Raw genomic sequence first — 20,059 nt, forward strand, 5'->3', positions numbered from 1 at the left:
GAAAGTGCCATGGGCTGCCAAAAGACCCAATAGATCCGTTTTGGAAGCAGTGCAGCCAGAGTGCTCCTTAGAGGCCAAGATGACCAAACTTCATCTCTCATACTTTGGACATATTGTAAGGAGGGAGCAGACACTGGAGAAGGTTATCATGTTTGGTAAGGTGGAGGGTCACAGGAAAAGAGGAAGGCCCCCAACGAGATGGCTTGGCCAAGTGGCAGCATCGATGGACTCAAGTGTGGCAACAATAGTGAGTTTGGCCCAGGATCGGGCAGTGTTTCATTCTGCTGTGAATAAGGTCGCTATGGGTGGGTACTGACTTAATGGCACCTAACAACATCAACCAAAGATTGGTCATTCTATGCTGTAGCATGCCAATACATCCTACTCTGGTTCTGTGGTGGGCAGATTTTTAAAGATGCTCCGCTATCCCTAAGATTCCAAACAATTAGTTATTTAGTCAAACACTAATGTAATCTAGGTACTGCTATGATGTGAAGAATTTTTCAGTTTTTGTTAAAGTCCCAGATCAGCTGAATTTAAGACATGGAGATTTACTGATAGGTCTGACCTTATTATATGAGCCCTTTAAAGGGCAGATGAAGAAGGCAGAAAGGAAGTCAGATTCAAAGGATGAGAAGAGTGCTATATGCCACTGCTACTTTGACAGTTTGGTGGTCATACAAGAAGGAAAAGATGGCCTCCAAGACATGAAGGCAACTCATGACCAACAATTTTTGAGAAAGCAAGAGACTCAGCTCTCCAACCAAAAGGGAATGGATTGTAAACTGGATTATCCTTTGAGGACACAGAGCTATCAGAACTCTCATATATTGCTGTTGTTAAGTGCCGTCGAGTCAGTCCATGGCTGGTAAGCTTGAAGCACTGACCTTGTGGTTCAAACTGACTTTGAAGTCCAGTGCATTAACCCACAGTGCACCACATGAGGACTAGCATACATTGAAATGATATAGCCATTTTGGAAACCATTTTGGCAGTTCCTCATAAACATACACTGAACATACACCTTACCAATATGAGATATTTCTGCAGAGAAATGAGAACTTACATTTATACAATAACCTACACAGGAAAGCCGTTCTGTTCCTAATCACCAAAACTGGAAACAACCTAGATGATGCTTAATGGATAAATTATTAAACAAGTATGATGGAGTACTACTCAGTAATAAAAAGTAATGGAGTATTGTTACATGTAACAACATGGATGGATTTCAAAGGCATTTTATGAGTGAATAAAGCCAGTAACCAACAGTTATATGCCATATGATTCCATTTATGCGATAGTCTCAAAAGGCAGAAAAAAAAGTCTTAAAATGATGAAGAACAGTGTGTGTTGTAGGGGATGATGGGGTGGGAGTAGCAGGAGAGAATGTTTTAGGGTGATGGTGCTGGTCTTTACAATGATTGTGGTAGTGGTGACAAGTCTACACTTATGGTAGGAGTCCTGGAGAGGGGCTGTAGCATAAGCACCACAAGGCCGCTGGTTCAAACCCACCAACTGCTCCTCAGAAACCCTATACAGGGTCACTATGTGACCCCCCAAAAGGGTAAATTTTATTGTATATTAACTTAAAAAACAAAAACATCAGTTATTTCAATGACTGTCCCATGGCTAAGAGGACAGTTTCGCCACTCTTCATTATTTTTCACTCACATGTGTGCTTTTCAAAAGGCTTCAAAGGATCTGAAAGTGCCTATGGCTCTTATACATCCAGTTTAGGCACAAGTGCTAATCAACTTGGTACCAGGTCAGTTTTTCAGGTTTACTTTGCACTCCTCCTGGCACCTCCAAAAAGGAAAGGGAACCATCATGCTAAACCTTTTCCTGGTGAGGTCAGGGTGGCTTCTCTGGAGAGGGTGAGAAAGCTGGAATGCTACTGCAAAATGTTATGGAAGTCACAGGACCATCCCTGACCTCATTAATAACAAAGGTTGTGACACATAAACATTTGTTGTTATTTTGTGCTTCAAAATTGGTTCTGACTCACAGCGACCATGTATGTGGTTTCCGAGAGTGGCTAATGGGTTTGATCTGCCCCCGTGCAGTTAGTAGTCCAGTGATTATTCTACAGTGCCACACACGAATAGGAGGGGCTTCAACTTAACACTTAGACTAGAGTCAGTTGGGGCAGTAAAACTCAAAAGCAGAAATCAAGTTGGCAAGATCCAAAGTAGCTTGATTTTGAGGAAATTTTTCTTTCTTGTGATTCTATTTATATTACTAAATAAATTTTAAAAACTTTTTCACCAGTAGAGTTCAAAGTCTGTTATTAAGAAAAAGAAATGTGCATTAAAAGTCAAATTATACTGGTGAATTTCAATTCTGAACCTGTTTGAGTTACATTATTGACCTAATCCTATCAATCTTTCACATAGTAGTTGAGCATGCGATCATTTTGGTAATCCATGTTTTCCCTAGCAAACACAGTTTCTTTGAATAATCTGAAATTAGAAAAGAAAGGTCCATTTCCCAAAGCAGCATAAATATACAGTTAACAATATTTATTCAGAGCAAAATGAAAGCTCAAAAGAGAAATGCAAAATTAATTACAGTTGCCTGTTGTAGTCTATCTTGTAAGAATCATACATCTCTATGAGATCACAGGTTCATATATAATGATAAACTAGGACTCAAAACATTCCATCAACAAAAACATCTGAAGCAGTATCTTGGTTCTCCCTCCCTTACAAGCAGTTTGTTCCCAAAGTGTTAGTGTGGTCTTAAATGTTAATAATTTCAGAAGTACAAATGCTACCAAATTACAAAAATCATCATTTGAAAAGTTTAATTATTTAAACCTCTAACTTAAATGCTTTTACATGTATTTTTCTTGGCAAATTCTGAAGAGTAAATTTTCAATTTTAACTTTTTGTGGTGATGGTTTCTGGCTGACACATTCTCAAACCACTGAATTCATACTGGAAGGCTCTTGATTTGATCACTTCATCTATCTCCATTAGATTCTTTTCTTGAGGGTCTCGTCAAAAGTGTTATGTATGTATGTATCAAAACCCCATTCCTTTTTCTTTTTTAAATTTTATTGTGAATTGAGTGAAGGCTTACAGACAAGATTATCAGTTTTATACGCAACAAATCATAACTTTGTTTCATCTCAATGATTATAATCCCCTCCATGTAAAACCAGTGATCCTACTTCCTTCCTGTGGTTCCTATTTCCATTCCATCACCCACTTTCCCATCCATTCTCAACATGGTACTTAAGTAAATGTTGCCCTTCTGACTTTGAATGATTGCCCATTCCATGGTGAGCATGCCTTACTAGTGTTGTTGTCTACCATATATGCTATCTACTGCTAGGCTAAACATTGGACCACAAGGGTGAGTTCCTTTCCAGACCTGAAGGGACATTAATTTCTCTCTGACCAGTGAGCCTAGTCTTTTTTTTTTTAATTAAGAAAGCATTTCATTTTTAGGTCTTTGTCCTTTTAGATACAATTCAGTTATATAATCACAAGGCTGAAGAGTTGTCCTCTATTAAAGCTGATGTGAGTTGCAGTTGTGACGCATGATGACCCCCTGAGTGCAGAGTAGCACTGCTCCATAGGATTTCAAGACTGTGACCGTCGATGAACAGATTTCCAGACCTTTCTTCTCCAAGTGTTTCTGGGTGAGTTCAAACCTCCAACCTTTCAGCTAGCAGTCAAGCATTAGCTATTTGTGTTACCTAGAGACTCCTTAGTAATTGGTAGCATAGTGGTTACAAATTGGGCTGTGAACCACAAGGTCACCAGTTCGAAACTACCAGCTGTTCCGCGGGAGAAAGATGAGGCGTTCTGCTCCCATAAAGATTTACACCCTGTACAGGGTCGCTATGAGTCGGAACCGACTCCATGGCACATAACAACAACAACAGCAACCACCTTAAAAATGGAGATTCAGAATACCTTAGGATACAAAGATTTGAGCCCCATCCCACTATAAAAATCAGGAGATACTACTTAATTGAGCATTTATTGTTTAAATGCACTTTGCTTTGGGAAAGAGACAACAGTGCTAAAGTAATAATACCTATGTTATGACCTCATTATTTTCAGCTTATGACACACTCATGCTGTTGATATACTATACCCACTACCTGTGATTATAACTGGCACTTGCCACACTACTAATGAGGTGGAAGATCTTCTCATATGCTACAGGAAATTTGACCATCCTCTGTGATGAAACGTCTGTTCAAGTCTGCCAATTTTTCTAATGGGCATTTTAATTTTTAAAACTTTTTATTGTGAATTGTTACAACTGTTATAGTAACTCGATGGACTGGCACAGTGGCAGCAGGATTGGGCTCAAACATAGCAACAATTGCGAGGCTGGCTCAGAACCAGGCAGTGTTTCGTTCTGTTATGCACAGGGTCTCTGTGAGTCAAGTATTGACTCGATGGCATCTAACAACATTGTAAATGAAAGTTAACAGAAAAGATCATCACTTTTTACATTCAACAAATCACACACTTTGTTTTATTTCAATGACTGCAACCCCCTCATGCAACAACAATTATTCCACTTTATCTTCCAAACTTTTCTCAACTTTTGTCCTTGGTTAAGTGTTACCCTGTAGGTTTTGAATGATTGACCATTCCATAATTAATACTAATGTTACACCCCCCACTCTATATATCTGATGTCTTGCTGTTGTTGTTTTAGGGGCCATTGAGTCGGTACTGACTCATAACACCATTGCTGTCACTGTGCTATCTCGCAGGGGGTCTACCTCTTTTTCTCCGACCCTCCACTTTCAAACATGATATCCTTCACCAGGGACTGGTCCCTCCTGATCATATGTTCAAATTATGAGAAATTACTTCTGGCCATCCCAGCTTCCAAGGAGCACTCTGGCTGTACTTCTAAGACAGATCTGTTTGTTCTTTAGGCGGTCCATGGTACTTTTAATATTCTCCTCCAATACCATAACTCAAACACATCAATTCTTTGATGGTCTTTCTTATTCACTGTCCAACTTTCACATGCATATGAGGTTATTGAAAACATCATGGCTTGGGTCAGGCACAACTTAGTCCTCAAACTGACATCTTTGCTCTTCAGTACTTTAAAGAGGTCTTGTGCAGCAAATTTGCCTAACACAATTATGTTGTTTGGCTTCTTGACTGCTGCTTCCATAAGTGTTGATGGTTGATCTGAGCAAAATGAAGTCTTTAACAACTTCAATCTTTTCTCCGTTTATATGGATGTTGTTTATTTGTCCAGTGATGAGGATTTTTATTATCTTTACATTGAGGTGCAACCCATACCAAAGACTGTAGTCTTTGATCTTCATCAGTAAGTATTTTAAGTCCTCTTCTCTTTCAGCAAGCAAGGTTGTATCATCTGTATATCACAAGTTGCTAATTTGTATCATCTGTATATCACAGCTTGCTAATGAGTCTTCCTCCAATTCCCATGCCACATTTTTGTTCATATAACCCAGTTTCTCAAATCATTTGTTCAGCATACAGAATGAATAATTATGGTGACAGAATACAATACTGGTGCACAACTTTCCTAATTTTAAACCATTTGGTGTTCCTTTGTTCTGTTCAAACAACTGCCTCTTGGTCTATGTACAGGTTCCTCATGAGCACAATGAAGTGTTTTGGAATACTAATTCTCTTCAATATTGTCCATAGCTTGTCATGATCCATACAATTGAAAGCCTTTGCGTAGTCAATAAAGCACAGGTAAGCATCTTTCTGGGATTCTCTATTTTCAGTCAAGATCCATCGGGCATCAATGATATCCCTCATTCTACATCCTCTTTCTGAATTCAGCTTGAATTTCTGGAAGTTCTCTGTCAATATATAGCTGCAGCCATTTTTGTATTATCTTTAGCAAAATTGTACTTGCATGTGTTATTAATGATACTATCAGATGATTTCCATAAATCGTTGGGCCACCTCTCTTTGAAATGGGCACAGATATGGATCTATTCCTATCAGTTGACCAGGTAGTTGTCTTTCAAATTTCTTGGCATAGATGAGTGAGTACCTCCCCAGCGCTGCATCAGTCTGTCGACAGATTTCAATTTGTATTCCATCAATTCCAGGAGACTTGCTCTTTGCTAATGCCTTCAGTACACCTTGGACTTCTTTCTTCAGTTGCTTGTCTACTACGTCACTGAAAATTGGGCCACAATGGTGAGTTCCTTTCCAGGCCTGGAGAGTGGCTGAGGGTCACAGTCTTGGGTTCCTCCAGTCACTTTCTGACCAGTAAGCCCAGTCCCCATTCCCCACCCCCACTTTTTTTTTAAGTTGTTGAAGAACAGAGATGTCAGCTTGAGGACTAAGGTGCGCCTGACCCAAGCCATGGTATTTTTAATAACCTCATATGGATGCGAAAGCTGGACAGTGAATAAGGAAGATCGTAGAAGAATTGATGCCTTTGAGTTGTGGTGTTGGAGGAGAATACTAAAAGTGCCATGGACTGCCAAAAGAATCAATAGATCTGTTTTGGAAGAGGTGCAGTCAGAGTGCTCCTTGGAGGCCAGGATGTCTAAGCTTCGTCTCTCATACTTTGGACATATTGTCAGGAGGGAACAGTCACTGGAGAAGGATGTCATGCTGGGTAAGGTGGAGGGTCAGAGAAAAAGAGGAAGACCCCCAACGAGATGGATCGGCCAGGTGGCATCATTGATGGCGTCAAGTGTGGCAGCGGTAGTGAGGTTGGCCCAGGATCGGACATTGTTTCGTTCTGCTGTACATGGGGTCGCTATGAGTCAGTTCTGACTCAAAGGCACCTGACAACAACAAAGTTGTGTCCCACATTTTCTCTCCCACACTATCTGGGGATGTCTAATGTGACCCTTTTCAGAGGAGTTGGTAGTGGAAACTGGGGACCATGTAGTTCTTCTGGTCTAAGAGTTGTAGAGACTGATGTGCACATGTTCCATTAGTCCATTGGACTAATTGATTCCAAGCATCTTCAGTTCTTAACACTCTTCTTTCTTTCACATGTGGAGACCAATAATAGCACCTTAGATGGCCATTCATAAAATTTTAAGATCCCAGATGCAACTTACCAAAGTGGCTGTGGTGTACTGTGGAGTCGGTTCCAACTCACAGCGACCTTGTACAGGGTTTTCTGTGGTCTATTTTAAACCAACTGACCCTGAGAATATGGTTCTGAATCCCCAGAAACTCATTGCCTTGATATTTGATAATATGAAGAAGTCAAGACCCTATTCTTAGGATGGCCTTGAACCTAGGATTACAACACTTATTGTACTCACTGAGTAGTAGGTGATGAAAATTTTTAGAAAGTTCAAAAATCTCACAGGTGGTCAGAAAAAAACCAAAAAGCTACTAAAGCTACATGTAGTATAAGACAGTTACTTTAAATCTTAATAAGAAACAAAATAATATTTGCAACATTAAAAGAGTTCACCTTTCAAATGATTTTGGTGTGTTTTTGTATAGTGTAACATCTGTGCATGGTGCTTCCAGTGGGTCCCAGAACTTCTCTCATCATTGCCACCCTACAGGGAGAGTGCTGAGCTAAGTTCCTTACAGCACATGTCTCGTTCTCTGTATAAACAGTAAGTCTGAAGTAAACCCAATATAAGCCAGGTGGGCAAGTTGAGGAGTACTATAGGCCAAGAACTGGAAAAGCAGAGCTGAGATGAGGCTATCCTGTTATCCTACAGAATTCCTTCAAAAGCAACATAAAACACATGAAGAATATTATCAACATGCATGAAACTTTCGATGAAAATCATGAAATCGTTGCCACATCTAATAATTCAGCAAATCTGCATTGCTATTTTTATTGCTCACTGTATCCAGACTTTCACACCCTTGAATGAGCAAGGCACTTTTCTTTGGTAGAAAATTAGTGCCTTTATTGCAAATATTTTCACAGTCTCATAATGACAGGAAAATTATTTTTACAAAAGGGAAAAATTATGTAGCAAAAAGCTTGGCATTTTTAAACATAAAAAATAAAAATTGAGCAATCCAGTTATTTGGGGCTTTTTAATACTTTCTAAAAAAGCACTGAAAAACATGAACTTCATTGTTAAGGAGAAAACATTTAAAAAACAGAATTTTACTCAACAAAGACAGTGCAAGCTATATATAATGAAGGTTTACAAGAACTGGAAATATAATCGGATAAAGACTCAGGCATAGATTGTTAATGTGGGTTTTATTATAATTACTATCAGACTCTGTTGAAGAGTTTAAAACTTTTTCATAGTCCTTGTTGAACTTTAATAAATGGATTATTTTCAGAGTTTAGATTTTAGGAATATGTAATAATAGAGAATCTCCCAGCTGAGTCACCTAATTTTCTGCCAGATCTCTTTTCTCACCATCCCAGAACACACTCTTGTCTTTTTAAGTTACCAAGTAAACTCACGCCTGTCAATTATTAGATTCTAATTGCCCTTCAAAACTTTCCGAACAGCTACCAGGAAACAAAATGATGGAATGACTATTGAGTTTAAAGGAGATTAGACAAATACAAATAAATTACACTCATTTTATGCTCCCATCACCGTAGGAGATGACTAACAGCAGACGGAAAAGAATCATATTGTAATAATGAAATCAGAGAGGGAATTCAAGCCCCAAAGGTGATTCCCCGGAGTTTATGTTAATGCACACCTTGTGGGGGACCAAAAATCAACTGGAAAAGTTTCCTGAAAACTGTTCCAGCTATTTTCTCATTTAAAATGTTCCAACTTTACTTGACCCATTAGTCATCATATTACTTTCATTTATGATGTATTTTGAAATCTATTACCAAAAACCCAATGGATTCAATATGGCTTGTTATAACCAAATCATAACATTTATGAAAGAAAACTTCTTTGTTAAGTGTTTCTTCCTTTGGAATTTTATTTGCAAAAGACAAAAATGTTTTTATACAAGCAATGCTTGCTAGGAATAGTTAGTGCATACATGTGAGGCTACGTACAGACACAATAATGATAGGCTTTTCCCTTCCCCTTAGTGAGGTAAATCGAAAACACAGAACTAACATCGGTAATTAAGCTTGATTTTATCAATTATAGTAACTTAAATAAAAAATATTTTGTTTATTACTATGCCATATAGTATAGTTTTCTCTTTTGCTCAGCAATTCCAATTCAGAGTTTGGTTCCAGTGGACAAAAAGAGGTATGTATAATCTCAGTGGGCTGAGCACTGACAGGGAGGAGAGCTAGGGAACCTGGGGAGCTGGCCATGGGGTAACATCAATGTGTTTTCAGTTAAGGGAGGGAATATAAAGAATTCAGTGGAGGAAGACCTCAATTGTTTTGTTAAATGCCATCAAGTCACTTCCAACTCATAGCAACCTTGTACAGGGTTTTCAAGGAGTGCTAATCTTTGCAATTAGTAGTCTGGTGTTTATCCTACAGTAGTAATAAATGAAGTAGAATTGGGTATATGTTGCCCCTGGTCCATGTGCTGGTAAGGATGCTTACAGATGGGGACTAATATGTGTCCCTGACATGGGTCAGCCAGCAGCAGTTCACTGTGCTTATCACTGGGATCTGAGCATTACCACTATATCGCTCCTCACTTATCAACATGGTTATGTTCCAAAGATCAGGCCATTATGGGCAAATCAGCATGAAATAAAAATGGATCAACAAATGGCTACATCATCACACAACTGCCAAACAGCATTACTACATAGTTACCAAACTGCTGAGAATCACAGCCCAGACAAGTTGATGCATCAGCTAATGTAACTCTTGCCTTGCACCTCAGTGTTTGTTACTGCCTGACATACATTGTTAAAGTGCAAAAGGGGCAGATTTTTTTTGTACTATTTTTGTAAATGTGAAATGTAAGATAATGAATCAGTCCATTAGTGAGGAGTAGTTGTACTTAAAAATTACTGACATGCATAATCTTATGGCTAAGCACTGACTGTTTCGACTACAATGCCATTGCGTTGAAATTTATAACAAGAGTATACTAATTTTCTAAAATGAATGTATTCAACTGAATTACTCTAAATAAGCCTCTCTAAGCTGTCACTGGAGAAAGCTAAGTAAATTGTGCTGCTACCCTCATTTTGGTAGTTTATTTGGTATCTGTGTCTCTTTTTATTTTTTTTGTAAAGTATTCTCAGTGGTGGCATACCCATCCTCGCACAGATAGTAGATGAGATTTAGAAGATGCCAAATATTTTGAGATAAATTCAGTGAAAATGCATTAACAAGAGTTTTGAGAAAGATGTAACTGAGAGATCAATGTTTACTAAAATGAAAGAGAAAAGAGAATTGAAGGAAATGGGACTTAAGACTGTACACGAAGAGTAAAGGAAGAGGAGGGAGGATTATATATATTGATCAGGGAGCACCAAGGTTGCAAACATCAGGGAAGCCAAGCTACACCACCTTCCAGTGCCAATGATGAACATAAAAATAATGAGTTTAGACTAATACCAAATAACAACTCACTGGTGACCAATGGAGTAAATAGTGGAAATAATAATCCATTTATTCTGCTTTTCTTGATGAACAATACCATTAAGTAACCAAAGAGCGTATGAGGGAAAGTTTCTCAATTAGAAATATTGCAGCTAATGTGTAAAAAGGAATTCTAGAACTAGAATACAACCATTTTCCAGCCTTCTACGAATTTAGGCACTGAGCATCAATGGCTGCTAGCATGACAAAAAGGAAGACCTTCAAATATTATGTGCATCCTGGTGGAACAACACAGTACCTCTTACAGTCTTGCTTAAAAAAAAAAAAGACAAAAAAACCTAAGATGAAGAAAACTATGAATTCAGACGTAGAAAAAAAAAAACCCAGAGGAACAGTAGAACAGACAAAATACAAACTATGGTAAGCTGTTAAGATAAATAATCTGGTTTCTTCAATACGTAAAGTGTACGAGATGACGAAGATGGAGGTAGAAACCTACCGATTTAAAGAAATATGAAAGACATACAAAACAATAGCAATCAGTCTTAACTGGCTCTGAATACAAACAAACATATAAACTTCTAAAATATTTATGAAGAAGCTTCAAAAGTCTGTGGTAAATTCTATTATCTTTTAATCTCAGTTTTCCATGAAATTTTTTAAAGCTCCTTCATACATATGCACAAACACCTACAAAAGAACATGTATTATGACATTCATAAATTAATTGAAAATTTGAAAACTGACTGGATATTTGACAATACTCAGGGACAATTTTAGGTTTGATGATGGTACAGTAGCTATGTTTTTCAAAGTTATTATCTTTTAGAGACACATATTTAAATACTACAGATGAAATAGTATGACTCATGGGATTTGCTCCAAGTGTGGGGAAGTTCACAGGGGTATACATATGTGAGACATTGGCCATAACTGGCAAATGCTGTAAGCAGGAGGTTCGTTATGGTATTTGGTCTACTGTCACATAGGTTTGAAATCTTTTTTTTTTTAAAGACATTGAAATGAGAATAAGTATGGTATATGAGGAAGAAGTCAGGCTGGAATAGAATTTCAAATCTCTCCCATTTGCCTCCAAACCATTAAACTTCTTCCATGCTTCTTGACTCTCAGCAGGTAATCCTGCTTGTAGCTTCATGGTCACTAAAATGTCTCTCAGTTTCTTGCTAACAAACTGAAACGCGACCTACATATGCTACAATTTTCCTTCCCTTCCTTAACTTGTTATGCAGAATATCTAAATCCTGTCCTTCAACATATATACTGAATCTTCTCCTTTCTCAACTGGAACCTTCTTACTGGTGTTTAGACAGGAGAAAAAGCAATTCTCTTTCATTATAAAATAAAATCAGTAACTCTGATCTCAAAGGTCCCTTATTATTAAGCACACTACCCCTATTCTTGCTCTTCACAGTTATATTTCTTAGAAGAGTTATTTCTGCTGTCTGCCGCTGTTTCTTTTGTTGTTGTTGTTGTTATGTGCCGTGGAGTCGGTTCCGACTCATAGCGACCCAGTACAGGGTTTCTGAGGCTGTAAATCTTTTATGGGAGCAGAAAGCCTCATCTTTCTCCCGCGGAAGAGCTGGTAGTTTCGAACTGCTGACCCTGAGGTTCGTAGCCCGATTCGTAACCACTACGCTACCAGAGCTCCTTCTTTACCTCTGCTTAATCATCATTGCATTTTAGACTAGTATTCACCCAGGTCAAATCCAATTTGGGAGTTGGGGAGACACTGTAATCACAATAAATATAAATCCACTATATATTTTTCTATTTCTAATCTTACTGACTCTTGAAGCACTGTTTGACACTGTTGATTACGTGAAGCACACTTCCCTTGGCTTCTGTGATGACACCATTGCACTTATTTTTTTCTTAGACTATGTGTATTTCTTGAGTAAAGGCGCTGTTTCTTTCTTTTTGGTAACCACTATATTTTCAATACTTTGTACACCGTCAGTGCTCATAATATTTCTTGTAAAAGTAAATGTGAAAAAGAGATCCACAGACTACATTCATCGTTTTAGAACGTGAAGGGATCTTAGAACACCTGTTTATTTGTTATGTTGTTGTTAAGTGCCATTGAGTCAGTTTTGACTCATAGCGACACTGCATAGGGTTTCCAAGGAGCAGTGGGGGGGTTTGAAACACTGACCCTGTGGTTAGCAGTCCAGTGCTTATCCTACAGTTTACTATTTTCTTTTGATTAATTATGGAGAAGAGAAGCTATGATAATATGATGTTGATGATACAAACTGAAACCCATAAAACTGAGCAAATGTAAAAGGGAAGGTTTTTACAATTTTATTAACTAGTTTACAGTTCTTAAATGGAAAAGGTAGCCTGTTAGGATGGCTATAAATGAACCTAGATGGAGAGAAGACTGTAGTGATTAGGGTCTGAGTCTTAGCTCTGTTGTTGGAAAGAAAAAAGGAGCACTGGGGTAGCTATAAGCACAATGCTAAGAAACAATAATTGATTATATAAATTTACTTCCTAAAACATTTTCTGTAGCTTTAAATCTTCTTGAATTAAAACATCATCTTTTTCTTTCATTCTCTACTATAAAAAATGTCACTTATTGAACAAGAGATATCATCTGATTTATCTTATACTCCGTGAGACAGCCACCTTTTAATAAACCTGAGTTGATTCCCACTGAGTAGTTCACAGTACTCATAAAACATAAAGGCAAACTTTACCAAGAAGTTCAAATATACTTTTTAAACACACATAAACACCTTAAAATTCTGCTTATATTCAAATAAATTAACACATATGAATGGTGTATTGCTTTATCAGAGAAGTCTTTTGAAATAATATTTTGCACTGTTAAATACACATTTTACTTCACATAAAAGAGGTTTGTAGAAATGAGATAGTTTAGAAAGTTTAGGAATTTTTTTTTAAAGCAGAAATTAAAATTATTGGCAACTATAAAACAGCAAGTTAATCCATAAAGCATAACAGAAGCAAAGAGAATACTCAAAAAAGGATTACAATCAATTAAGCCAAATAAATTTTTAAAACAAGAATCACAAAAAACCAGAGATGAAACAAGTTTAACGCTAGAGTAAAATCAGAAACATTGAAAAATATGTAAATTAATGAGGTGAAACAGGAAGAAGACTAAAGAAGTGATTTTATTAAGAGAAAAAGACAACAATGACTAGGTGTTTCAATATACACACCATGTACACTAAAATAAAACATGTGAAATTGCATTTATAATTTTGTATTTGACATAACCATGTAGCTTAAATTCTATGAAGAATCTGGTATGCTGATTATTCATTTATAATAAGACAGAAATGACTTGGAAATTTGCCAGTTTGTCACATTTTTTTCCTTTGTCATCATTTAAATGTCACTTCAGGGCTAGCAGCAGTGGTTCAGAAATTGTTCTGCACAAGAACAATGAAGAAACTACCAGGGAGCTCAAATGTTTTTGCAAATGATCCTGAGTTAATTAGAAAAATCTGCACCTTTACCAGGGCTTCTCACGTGTCAGCTCTCATTAAATTAAAAAAAAAAAATTCTCCTTTCACAGTTAAGAAAGTCTATGGTTAGCAAAACTTTAAAACTGGGATCAAGTGGGCACATTCCTATGTTTTTGAATGATGTCATACTAAGGAGCACACAGCTGAACTTAAATTTGCAAGCGGGATGAATGATTTTTCACTATAAGAAATATCTAATCTAATGCTCATTTTGTCTCTACAGGCGGACTGTGCTGGGAACAGGTGGCTCTGCTTTCAATTATGGAGGGCCAGCATGCCAGTGTGAGGCCGGGATTAGTTCACCTTCTCACGGGGAATTTTCCTCGGTTGGGAATGGATTTATTATGGCTTCACACATGGACTGGAGCTCATGTCAGCTGAGGGCAGTGACACATCATATGATTCAAATTAGCCTGCTGTGGACTGTTCTAAGGGGTTTAGGTTGTGTATTAAAATGACGACATTTTAAAAACAGCTTGAAAGAAACCAGAATGGCTGAACTGCAATGGTTCCAATTTGTTCCAACTAATCTATCACCTGCTGGAGATATTATTCTAGTGGGTTTCTGGTAGCTGCTGTTTTCCAGGTTTCTCCAAGCCACTGACCTTGCTAATGGGTACAATTGTTGCCTCAGAAGGAAAAAGGTGGGGGCTGGGAGAACTTTGAAGAGGTTTTTGACGTAGAAGTTGGGACCTGCCATTTTCTGTAAAACACCATTAAAAGAACAGAGGAAATAAGGGAATACCCCTGAACTTGAATTATTCTTCTAAAATCAAATGCTAAAAAGCGTTTTTTGCGCTACTTTGTTTAGATACAAGAATCCCTGAAAAATAAACCCAAAAGGCTGAACTCAAAAGCTGTTAAGTTCATAACTATTCTGAAGAAAATGTAAGTTTAGTTATTTATAAGCAGTAATTCTTCCACCTTTCACGGGTCATAAGTTTTAATGCTACCGGAATCTTTGTTGAAAGCAAGAAAAAAATCTTTATCCTGCCAGTGTAGTGGGTTTGAGCCATCAAACTGGCTAACTCAGTATCTTCAGGACTTCTTATATAATACTTTAGAGATGTAGCATATGCAATATACTATTTGAGAAGAGACTTAAATATATGCGCAAATAGATTTCAAAACTAATGGCAGCCCAACGCTTTCTAATGATAATTAAAAATAATAATATGTAAAAAATAGGAGCATTAAATGTAATACTAAACAAAGCCATTTCATTTCTCAAAAGAAGGGGATGATATCGGGAGTATTATAAAGCTAAAGCTTGTTTCTCCAGTCTCCGTATAAATGATCCTACCCTTAGTATACTGTTACTCTAAAATCTGGAAAAAAAACATATTTTTTTAGCTTCCCCATATCTGTAAAATAATATAGTCATATGGCAAGAAGTGGTTTAATGTGTCCTGACTCCCGTTTAATTTGCAATTTTGCCACTTGTGAAAGCTTTCTGGTGTCTTAATATAGAGAGATGCTCTGGCTTGCTGTGTGGTAAGAGAATGTAATTATTTTATGAATATTTATCTATTTTACAATTAGGAGCTACACAGCCACATAGTGTCACATAGCCATTGTTGCTGTCAGTTGCTGTGGAACTGATGTCAGATCATGGTTACCCCCCTATGTGTGCAGAGCGTTTGAAAGGCAGTGACCTTGAAGCAGATCTCCAGGGTGTCTTCTGAGGTCTCTCTTCTGGGTAGGCTCAAGCTGACACCAACATTTTATGAGTAGTCAAGCACTCAACCATTTGCGCCACTGAGGGACTCATACTTATCTACTTTATAAGTCAAATTATTTTAGTAGGAAAAATTTTGACTATGACAGTGAATACTTAAGCATTTTAAAGTTTTTAGGTTAGTGTTTTAGTGGAAATTCCACAAAGCTGATAGATAATTCAAACAATCTGTCCTCAAATAATTTATGAAATGAATGCACTCTTGGTGAAAATGTTTTGACTTAAAGTACTTTAACCATTCACTAGACAATATTTTTGATTGTTCATAATAAAAAGATTTTAAAAGCTACTTAGCTTTATTTGTATTCTTCTTCTCTACCATGCCCCAAATGTATCTGCAGTTTGCTCCTCAAAAACTGTAGCTGATGCTCTTTAAAAAATCATGTATGTTTCATATATAACAGTCATATCAAACCGTGCTTAAAAAGTATAGGTCCCAGATCAAGAGCATCCACTTTACCATATTCATTTTTAGCAAGCTCTCCATATGTGCCTGAAACACACTCAAAGTTTGAGAATTCCACTGTAAAACACCATTTCAATCCACTTACTTAAAAGACTGAGTACCCAAATAGATCATCGCTATTATTGAATGGAAACAAAATTAGAAAGGGCATGTATTTCAACTAAAAACAACTATGTTTTAGAAATCTCATTTGTACTACAAGGCCACTTAAAGTGCTAGAATTACATACACACAACGTTTCATGGAGTCACAAACATTTCTCTTAAAGTTAAATATATCTGTTTGCATTTGAAACATGGACACAATTTACTATCAAGTTGCACATGCTATTCTTTTAACGAACACATTTAATTCAATTACATGTAAATGATGACAGAATTTTCTACCCAAAGTGAGTGAAAGACTGTGCCTAAAAACAAAAAGGAACTGGAAACTAAAAAGGAGAAACTAAGAGGTAATCCCAAGTCTCCCTGTCATTCTTCTAGGAACTAATCATATATTCTTACCCTATTTATCCATAGTAATCTGTCCAATTCTCCACATATCCCAAGAAAGATGCAAAAAGAATACACTATATCACAGTTCAAATGGTAGATTTTTTTTCTCTTAAAAGTATATAAAATCAAGTTTTCTCCTTCCACAATTGGTAGTAACTTAGATTCAGTGAAATACAGTACTTCACACTTATAACTGAGCATTAGGGCTCACATTTCTCTCAATCCATCCATTATTTCACCAACTTTACAGACTTGCCTAACCATCATCATCAGCTTCTTCCTTTGAGTCTTTAAAATCACAGCTGGATATTTATCATGATTAGAAATAGTTCTTCATACTTCTACACCTTTGATATCACAGTGATTAAGAAACATGCTTAAGAAGTACTGGGCCTGAGAGAACAAACCAGCATAGGTGGTCTCAAGCTGTTTACTCCAGACATATGAGTGGCCTGCACTACCTGTAGTTGGGGGCCATAAGTGAATTGGCATGACATGGCACATACTCAACAAGGTCTACCCAGGGATATCTGTCACTCAACTCAAGTCTTACACAGTACCACTAGACAGCATAAGAGCGTCATTTCATTGTTTTACACATTCTTAATGAAGAAACAATTAGTTTGATGACTAACATGTTCTGACACACTTTAAGTATAAAACAACAAAAGGAAAAGTTAAATGTAGGAGTAAAATAAATAGCTAAGACCTTACTGGAGTGAGGGGAAAATAATAGAAAAACAGAAGAAAAGAAGGAAGAACATGAAAAGCAATGAAAACAAGAACAGGAAAAAGTGGAAAAACCTTGTTATGCTAAAATTCCACAGTGCAAAAGTTAAAAGTCTAGGTCTTTGGGGTCATAAAGACCTAGGTTTAAATAGCTCCTTCTTTGGCTAGGACCTTAGGTACATTATTTCACCTTTCTAAATCTTAGTGTTCTTATTACAGAATAGGGATAAATAAGGTCATGTCTACTCCTTGGGTTTATCTGAATGTATAAAGCACGTACTGCCTGGCACATAATAATCATACAGTAAAATTTTATATCTGTATCCCTAAGCCACAGAGTGCTGGGGATGCTGTATGGTAAGCACTGGACTGGTAGCCATAGCACTGGACTGGGAGCCACAAGATTGACAATTTAAACCCACTCAGCCACTCCTGGTGTGGCACTGCAGGATAATGCACTGACCGCGAGGTTGGTGGTTCAAACCTACCAGCTGCTCCTCGGAAACCCCATATAGAAAGTTGTTGTAAGTTGGAACCAACTTGACAGCACTAAACAACAATAACATCTCTAAGCCATGGGCTTCTGGTGGTGCTGTGTAGGATAAGCACTGGACTGGTAATCACTAGGTTAGCAATTCAAATTCACCAGGCACTCTGTGGGAGAAAGCGGTAGCTTTCTGCCTGTGTAAAGAATTATAGCCTAGGAAACGCTATACAGGGTCACTATGAGTCAAAACTGACTCAACAGCACCTTAGCAACAACAAACCCCTAAGCTATGGTATTTTCAATCACTTCACATGCATGCAAAAGTTGGACAATGAATAAGAAGCCAGAAGTATTTATGCCTTTGAATTATGGTGTTGACCACTACTGAACACACCATTGGCTGTCAGAAGAATGAACAAGTGTTTGGAAGAAGTACAGTCAGAATGTTTCTTAGAAACAAGGATGGCGAGACTTCATCATGTTTTACAGATGTGGTATGAGGAAGGATCAGTCCCTGGAGAAGGGCATCGTGTTGGGTAAGATAGAGGGTCGGCAAAAATCAGGAAACCCCTCAATGAGATATAGTGAGGAAGTGGCTGCAGCAATGAGCTCAAGTATAGTAATGACTGTGAGGAAGATACTGGACTCGCCAGTGTTTTGGAAATCTTTATGGGAGCAGAAAGCTCCAGTGTTGCATATGGGGTTAATATGATGTGGAACCAACTCGATATCTATGGCACCTAAAAACCACACACCTCAACACCTTGCTAAGCATTTGAAATAAGCATATTTATCTATCCAATGTATGTAAGCACTCTTAAATATGCATATCATGTATCTTACTCAAGCACCTGTCCATTCACTTCATTCTTTGATTTTTTAGGTGAGGAAATTGAGGAAAGGAAATTAGATTCAACTTCCTAGGATCACAGATTTAATTAGTACAAAAGTTAGAACTATCAATCTTGGGTCTTTGGTTCTAGTCAACTATTCTTTCATAGATAATTAATTTTTGTAAAATTAAAGGTAAATTTAATTCATAAATGTATGTTTGCCTTTTGATTTCTAGAAAGGGCAGCCTGAAAACCAGGCACTGCTGGAAAACAAAACGTTCATATTTGACCAAAACAATGTCAATTTCTGTCTAACTGATATAATGTATATGCTAATATGTTGTTGTTGTTAAATGCCATCGAGTCGGTTCCAACCCATAGCGACCCTCTACAGGGCTTCCAAGGAGCTTGAACCACCAACCTTGCAGTTCAAACTGACTTAGCAGTCTAGCACCACATACTCACATAAAAATAAAGTCCACACACTTGAATTATGACTTGCTTACCTGGGCCATTAAGGAAGTCTTTAATTTGCAGTGTTACAAGGGAAGGTGGAATACCACTTCTGCTGTCTATTTCTCCAGGCACAGTTTGCAGCCAAACAGTGCAGTAGTCAAGGGCTTCTGGCAGAGTCTTCCCAGGATCTGAAGGGAAAAAATTGAAATGAACAGTAATTACATCACAGATACCTCATTTTGCTGTAAGAGTTCAAACTGATAAAAGAGAGAAAAGAAATGTTAAATAAATAATTGCATGCCATACTCACTGACTCATTTATTTGCACAAATAGCAAAGGAAAACCTGTATCCCGAAACTAAGCTAAAAGAGCAAGGTGGGAAGTCATTTTCTAGAACCAGTCAATGAGGCAAAGATATTTTGAATATTCTATCTTTAATGGCGCTCTGGTAGCAGTTTGAAACTACAAAACGTTCCATGGGCAAAAGACGAGGCTTTCTGCTCCCGTAAAGATTTACAGCCTCAGAAACTATGCACCCCAGCACCACCACATCTTTGTGAGAAGGTAAAGTTTATGGACAGGTGAGTTGCTAACAGTTGAACAGTTGAATTTACTTTTTGTTTTTTTAACGTGATATTGTAAAAAAAAAAATACTAAGAACAGGGCAACCTTTTCAGGCATTTTTTTAAAAAGGCATGTATATGTTTAAAGATGCAATGGATTACAGATCAACATATGTGGCAGCATCTCCCTGAATTAAGTCAACAGAAGGAAGAGTTGAGAACAGAACAAAACTATAAGAAAAAACTCAGAGAATCTGGGAGATCAGTCTATGATCAAAACAAGTTCAATGTAAAAGAAGGTAAACATGTAGGAACAGAGATCCAGATAGTGATAAGATCAGGTCGATTACAG

The 20,059-nt window shown here is 37.4% G+C and overlaps 1 protein-coding gene across 2 annotated transcripts in view; it reads right to left on the reverse strand.

Moving 5' to 3' along the window:
• Positions 1–20,059, reverse strand: part of VPS13B (vacuolar protein sorting 13 homolog B (yeast)) — a 1,072,080-nt gene that overhangs the window by 298,459 nt on the left and 753,562 nt on the right. For both annotated transcript variants that reach the window (XM_006859183.1, XM_006859184.1), the window contains exon 34: positions 19,194–19,331. In XM_006859183.1, coding sequence (XP_006859245.1) covers positions 19,194–19,331 — 138 coding nt within the window. The remainder of the gene's footprint in view (positions 1–19,193; positions 19,332–20,059) is intronic.

This window comes from Chrysochloris asiatica, unplaced genomic scaffold, assembly GCF_000296735.1.
Source record: "Chrysochloris asiatica unplaced genomic scaffold, ChrAsi1.0 scaffold00031, whole genome shotgun sequence".
Taxonomy (NCBI): domain Eukaryota; kingdom Metazoa; phylum Chordata; class Mammalia; order Afrosoricida; family Chrysochloridae; genus Chrysochloris; species Chrysochloris asiatica.